Here is a 7240-nt window from a genome sequence, read left to right as displayed (position 1 = left end):
TTAGAATAATTTGAACAATAAGATGTGATATGAAAACATGTTAACATCATTACATAGATACATCAGTTTAGCACAATTAACGTAAAGTGTAATTGCAAAGCAGATTGATGTGTTTTCAATTGTGAAGGAGCAGTTGCTGTTTATTAGCAGATGAGGAAGAGTATCTCCCATAAATGAAATCTTTAGAAATGTGAATATTATGGTTAATGTCCAGCAAATCTAAAAACATTCGAAGATTAGTTCAAAGATGAATGACTGCTTGCAGTAATACCGCATGTTTTTTTGTAAGACTGCACGTTCAGGCATACTGTATATGCAGGCCATGTGTGTAATATATGCCTGAGTGATTTGTATGTTGATTATATCAAGGTCATATGTTATCAAAGACAAGTGGTAATCATATGCCTGCAAATGAGTGCTTCTCTGTTTGCTCATGATTAATGTTCCATCGATAGAGGACATTAAGGATAAGGAGGGAAAAGGGAACTTTATTTAAGATGATTCATGTGCTATAACCAAATATTTCAATTTGAATTATATTAAATAAAAAACAATAAAAGAAAAACATGTAATAACAACAATGGCTTATGACAGAAATACAAGATTTATTTTGCATAGTATTAAATCTACTACTTTTAATGGATTCAGAAGAAAAGATAAATGGCAGAGACAAGAGATTAAATTCAAATTAATTAAACCAACAAACAAATAATTAACAGCTCCTCCAAGCCTGTCCAAATCATTTTATAATAATACTATTCATGATAAAAGACATTAATCAGCATACTCCAAAAAGACCAATATGGTTAGAAAAAAATTCATTTATGCCATCATGTTGCTTGCTTTTCCACCACCGTTGCTTTCTGAGAGCTAATTTGTGATTCACTGTTAAGCGGTTCTGACAGGACAGCTTACTCTTATTGCGGGGTGTTTGCATGGCGTTAAAGCATTCAAGCTGTAATAGTATAAAATTAGGTCTTTAAAACTCACTTCACATCAAATTTGTAGGCATTAAATGGGGCTGCGCTCCAAAAACCACTGAAAATATCAGCATGATTTTCATTTTCATGATGATTTTCATGTCAATTTCTAGTCCATTGGTCCCCAAATGTCCCCAATTTCACTGGCTGCTGTAGGTTTTGCAGCATGATAACTAAATCAATATCCACCATGACTACACATAGAAAGACAGGGTTGAAGAAAACACAGGCTCATTGTGGGAAAGCAGAATTGTGGGAAATATCAAACGTGCCTTTTCGTGATATGCTGCGGCTTTGCAGTGATCCTTCCCTGTCACCTCCATATGGGCTTGACAGGTCGATATCTCCCCCTCAGCCCTTTTCTTGTGCGTATTTGACGTATTACTCACCTCCTGCTGTAGACGTGTCATTCTCAGTTACTCAGTGATCTCTCATACTGCCAAGTGACAGATAATATGACTTATGAGTGTACAGAGCAGAATTTGGGTTAGAAGTAGGTCTCAATTCACATCTAAATCTTGAGGACCTCTGGTTGGTCAGTTTAACTCTTATCTGAGGCACTTGAACTCTTGCTGTACTGCTGATGTTTGTATAGTGAATACTTGACCTCAGTATAAATTCCCACAGCAAACAAGGACTTCCCACCAAAACACCCACAATTTGGGAGCTTGGACAAGGAGAGCCACACCAATAATAGATTTAGGTACAATACTCTATCATCAGTAGGCCTGTTTTCAAATGTCCCCAATTTCACTGGCTGCTGTAGGTTTTGCAGCATGATAACTAAATCAATATCCACCATGACTACACATAGAAAGACAGGGTTGAAGAAAACACAGGCTCATTGTGGGAAAGCAGAATTGTGGGAAATATCAAACGTGCCTTTTCGCGATATGCTGCGGCTTTGCAGTGATCCTTCCCTGTCACCTCCATATGGGCTTGACAGGTCGATATCTCCCCCTCAGCCCTTTTCTTGTGCGTATTTGATGTATTACTCACCTCCTGCGGTAGACGTGTCATTCTCAGTTACTCAGTGATCTCTCATACTGCCAAGTGACAGATAATATGACTTATGAGTGTACAGAGCAGAATTTGGGTTAGAAGTAGGTCTCAATTCACATCTAAATCTTGAGGACCTCTGGTTGGTCAGTTTAACTCTTATCTGAGGCACTTGAACTCTTGCTGTACTGCTGATGTTTGTATAGTGAATACTTGACCTCAGTATAAATTCCCACAGCAAACAAGGACTTCCCACCAAAACACCCACAATTTGGGAGCTTGGACAAGGAGAGCCACACCAATAATAGATTTAGGTACAATACTCTATCATCAGTAGGCCTGTTTTCATTATTTAAGTCTAAGGTAAGCATGCACTGCTGTAAGAAACACATATTCACACCGTGTAATCAACTGTAACACAAGACGAAAGACGTATTGGATGTGAGCACAAGCAAATGGATTATCCAACTTATTTATTAAGTTTAGGATCAGTCAGCAGCTATAGGCAGTGATCACATAAGAGCAACTGAATCGCACATTTTATAAAGACAATGAAGCTTTTTACACAATATTGCTTATTAATTAGCGACTGGTTGACCACAAGCACTATTACGAAATCCAAAGTCATTGTAGTACATTCTGCTCAGTTTTGAAAGAGTAGCCTACATATACTATGTCAACCTAGGCCCACATAACAAAGTTTATTACACGGCTGTCTGGGATTTTTGATTCTGATTGGTCCGTCTGATTGACCACTCATCTAGGAACCCTGTTTCCTGTGTATCTGTGCTCATGTTTTGTCTTTGTCATAATCATTAGGTAATCATTCCATGTTCTTTTACTTATTAATTGATGTATTCATGTATTCAATCATTCATTTATTTTTATAAGTTGTGATATAATATGCAGTCAGACGGTCATTATCAGGACTCAGGATCAAGATGGCAATTTCCTATGAATTCGTATGATGCGAATCCTAGGAAAAATTACGATTTTTAAGGAAAACAGTACCCGTCACTGGTAAAGTAAACGTTTAATAAGTTGAATAATGTGCAGTCACATGTTAGTTTTTCACATCATACGCCATGACGTGAATCTGAAGTTAATCATTTAGCTTACACAATGGCTACCATCTTAGTTTTTAATGCGTTTACCTCAGACTCTTCCAAAACACTCATTTTCTTGCCTTATTACTTCGAAAGTGTCACTTTTTGAACTAGTAACCAAGGCTTGAGCTGTTTCTTAGCAGTTATTGGAGTAACCAAGGTTATGTTTGTGACAGCGAAAGCTAGACGGAGGGAGCTGCGGCTCTCGGCAATGTTAATAGGCAGCAACATAATTACAAACAGTGAGGCTATTAGATTAATTAGTTTAGACAATATCGAAATAATTTGTCATATTGATCCTGCTGTCTGTAATTTATTTGTTGGCCGTGTATTTGTCTGCTTTTATAGTCTATGCTGAAAACTGAAATAATGATACGGGACTGTAATGAACTGGAACGGCTTCAAATCCGTGCAGGTGCAGAACAACAATCAACACCTTAGAATGTCTGTCAACCAATCAGAATCAAGCATTCAACAGCGCAGCGATATCACTTGCGATAATGACCGAATGACCGATTATTATACTTATTTATCTATTTTACTGCCGTCTGCAACATCTAAAGCTTATGAGTTTGTGAAAAGCTTTTTTAAAGTCATCATTCGACATGGTGTATATTATTGGATTGATCAGTGAGTTGACATAGCCAAGCCAATTGAAAAAGTCAAAGAGTTCTGCGTAAAAGCAGGATGGACAGATGGGAACCAGCAGTGTGTAAATGAAAAACGGCAACCAGCACACAATATAGGCTCCTAAAATAACGCCCAGGGTTTTGGTGGCTTTCCTCTCCCGCGCAGCCGAGATTCTCTTTTTCTCCAGAAGTGAATCGGACACAGTTACTCTAATTTGATTCTCACTGCCCAGAGACCCGCTGTCCGAGCACAGGTCTTGCCTTCCACAATGCAAAGGAGAAGTCGAAGCCACCGAAGCGGGAGAATTAGTGCTCAGATGTGCCGAAGTGAGTCTTTTCCCCGCTTTTTTGGGCGACTGCTTCAAAATGCGCTTCCTCGCCTCCACGTAAATCCGCCCGTACAGGGCGATGAGCAGCAGCGTAGGGATGTAGAAAGCCCCAAAAGTGGAGTAGATGGTGTAGAAGATGTGGTCCGTGTTGACCGAGCAGGTGGTGAGCTCCCCTGCCTTCACCTGCCGCCAGAAGAAAGGCGGCAGGGAGATGGAGATGGCGATGATCCAGGCGGTCGCCACCATGCCCGCGGCGCGCGCTTGGGTGCGTTTCTTGGCATATTCGACCGCGTCCGTTATAGCCCAGTATCGATCCAAGGCGATTACGCAGAGGTGAAGAATGGACGCGGTGCAACAGGTGATATCTGAGGACAGCCAGATATCGCAGATAACCTGCCCAAGCGACCACACGTGCGTGACCGTGTAAAGCACGCAAATGGGCATCACGAGCACCGACACCAGAAGGTCCGTGGCGGCCAGGGACGCGATCAAGAAGTTCGCCGGTGTCTGGAGCTTTCTGGACTGGGAGATGGTGGCGATGACAAACGCATTGCTTAATATAGTCGCAAGAGTGATGAGACCGAGAACTGACGCTAAGGTGACTTGGAACGCGAAACTTTCTTGTGTTTCGTCCGTTTTAGGCGTTAAAGTAACATTGGTGCCGGTCGAGGCGTTCAAAACCTCGAAATGGCCAGGCGTTGGTTTGAAATGACCGCTGCGCTCCATCCCAGCAGACATAGGTTTTCATATTTTGAAAATAAAGCAGTATTTTCTGCGCTTCATGATTTCTGTCAGCTCCAGCATCAGGTGCAGACAAACGCCCGTGAATGTTTTCGTTCTGTGACATGCAAAGATATCTTTCTGCTTCATTCTAATTCTCAAACTTCAGTCTCTAAGAAAAATAAAAATCAGCTGCGGGCATGCCAGTTGCAAAATTGCACAATATAATAAAGCATCCCAGAAGTTGTGTAAGAACATTCCTGCATCCTTCTTCAGTGCTCCTCTTGCTTCACGTCCACAAACGAGTCATCTTTAAAAGGTAGATACTTTGCCCGCAAGCAGCGGCAATTTTTCATAGGTTTCAATGATAGGCGGTCGCAGGGTTCTTGCTTTTTATAGGGCTCTGATGCAAAAGTTGCAGCTTTGATAACCATGATCTTCTAGCTTGAGAGAGGATGCTGTCCTCTGGGTCATAGTGCCTCCTTTCCTTTTAACACCCTTTTAATTCATCAAAAAATAAACGCACCCTCACCTTGTTCCATACCATTAAACTTCTTTTAATCTTTTTTTTTTAATTCTATTTCTTAAATCTTTACAAAATATGATAAGCTCCAAATAAGACAACATAAATGTGCAAGATAGTCAGCAGCTACCCCTCTTGTGCTATATAGCCTACAGCCCTATGCTATTATGAGTCAATTGTAGTTACTTTACAGTTGCATGTATAACAGTTATATTCAAGTTAATGGAACAAAAGATATTTTGAGAAATGTCTCAGTGTTTTGTCCATATGGTCACCAGAACTGTTTAGTTACCAACATTCTTCAAAATACAGGTTTGGAATGACGTGGGTGAGTAACGCCGAGTTCACACTGCACGATATTAGCCCGATTTTTCACTCGCCGACAGGTTTTGTGAAATCGCCGACCAATGCCCGACATCGGAGGCAAATCGGTGCTCATTCACGCGAGCGACAATCACGCAGCTTTGGGTTTCCCTAACTAAAGTTCGGCGGCCACCGGTTGTTTTCCTGAACGCTGTACCCCATGTCCGGTGGCGGGTAAGAGGGCCAGCAGCCCGTTATCTGCCTGTATGACTTATTAATTTGTGTGTATCTATGAAGTGTTTTATTCGCCGGGGAGTCCTGGTTTAATGCGATTGATTAATTGTTACCGGTCCCCCGGCGCATGTATGCGTGTTTGTAATTGTGAGTGTGTGTGTGTATAGGGGGTATTGGGGCAGGTTATTATCTTTGTGCCATTGTTCATGTTGTTTTATATTGACGACGGCTTAGTAGTTAGCCAGGGTGGTTTTGGCATGTAGTGAGTGCCCTGTTGGGGTGTATTGAAGTGTGTGTGATTTAACTGATGCACTTATGGATTTTTGTACCTTTTGGTGTTTACTGTGTAATGAAATTGTGTATAATTGGCAGCACATTACTTAATTTTAAGGTGTTTAAACCCTCTGCTGAATACTTTTCTGCTTGTTGACTGCTTACTTATTCTAGGTAAATTTTGATTAATCAAATACACTATTAATCATATGTGACCCCCATCTTAACCTGCTGCTTTGAACTTTTGAGGTTTTAAATATGATTTGTATTATTGTATAAGAATAAAAACTATATTTGTATTTATTAAGGTTGTGTGCTTGAGTCTCCTTGGCTATTGCTGCCCAAATAATTTATCTTGTCCAGGCAGGAAGCTGTTGGTCTCTCCTTTTACTCCGTTGACTTTCATTGGAGTGTTACACAAGCACAAACATTTGCTTGACCAGCCACAACATCAGCATAACAGTTACTGCAAAATTATTTAGGCTACACTGAAAAAAATGATTCGTTGTCTGAACAACCATTACTTATAAAAGTAAATCGATTAAACACAAAAAACGTAGTATTCATAACTTTTCAATGTCTACTTAACATATATAGTGCGTGTAACGCAAAAATATAAGTTACAAGGTGAACTTAAGTGTATGCATAAATAAAATGAAAAAATATAAGTCATGTCAACTACTATTACAATTACGTTAAAATTAAGTAAATCTAGCATAAAATTTTAAGTAGCCTACTGTGAGCCACGTGATATGCAAATACTCTTTCCAGCCAAGGAGCCATTTTGTGAAGCACATGTGAAGACGGTGAGAAGGGGTAAGCTTAATTTTTGTAAACGAAGTATAATATTAGATTTGGCCGTTTTACCATCAATGAACACTTGTTTTTTTTGTGTTAGTGGGAGAAGATATTTTCTGAAACGCAACGTGATGTAGACGCTGAAAAGAGGTAAGCTTTACTTTGTCTTTTTAACTTACTCGTTTATTGCGTTTGTGGTCAAAAAAAGAACCTTTAAACTGAATTTCTGAATCGCTAAGTATAATGCTTCAATAATTAGAAACGTGTTATGAATACTTATGAAAGCGTCGAGTTTGTACGTGTAAGCCCATTCCCGCTACTGAGGGGAAAAAAAAAAAGTTTGGGC

General features: G+C 39.9%; 1 protein-coding gene and 1 long non-coding RNA gene across 2 annotated transcripts in view; one reads left to right on the top strand and one right to left on the bottom strand.

Moving 5' to 3' along the window:
• Positions 1-3336: 3336 nt before the first annotated feature.
• On the bottom strand, positions 3337-5182 carry LOC107679761 (5-hydroxytryptamine receptor 1B-like). The gene has a single exon (XM_016475399.1). The coding sequence runs from the start codon at positions 4779-4781 to the stop codon at positions 3624-3626; it is 1158 nt and encodes a 385-aa protein (XP_016330885.1). The 5' UTR covers positions 4782-5182; the 3' UTR covers positions 3337-3623.
• Positions 5183-6874: 1692 nt separating this feature from the next.
• Positions 6875-7240, top strand: part of LOC107679768 (uncharacterized) — a 965-nt gene continuing 599 nt past the window's right edge. The window contains exons 1-2 of the long non-coding RNA XR_001633086.1: positions 6875-6912; positions 6995-7044. This is a non-coding gene — a long non-coding RNA (uncharacterized LOC107679768). The remainder of the gene's footprint in view (positions 6913-6994; positions 7045-7240) is intronic.

Source organism: Sinocyclocheilus anshuiensis, unplaced genomic scaffold, assembly GCF_001515605.1.
Source record: "Sinocyclocheilus anshuiensis isolate Anshui unplaced genomic scaffold, SAMN03320099.WGS_v1.1 scaffold676, whole genome shotgun sequence".
In the NCBI taxonomy this organism is placed as follows: Eukaryota; Metazoa; Chordata; class Actinopteri; order Cypriniformes; family Cyprinidae; genus Sinocyclocheilus; species Sinocyclocheilus anshuiensis.
This window is presented reverse-complemented; position numbering and strand designations above follow the sequence as displayed.

Coding starts and splice junctions, on each gene's coding strand:
- LOC107679761 (XM_016475399.1), bottom strand. CDS start 4,781: ATGTCTGCTGGGATGGAGCGCAGCGGTCATTTCAAACCAACGCCTGGC.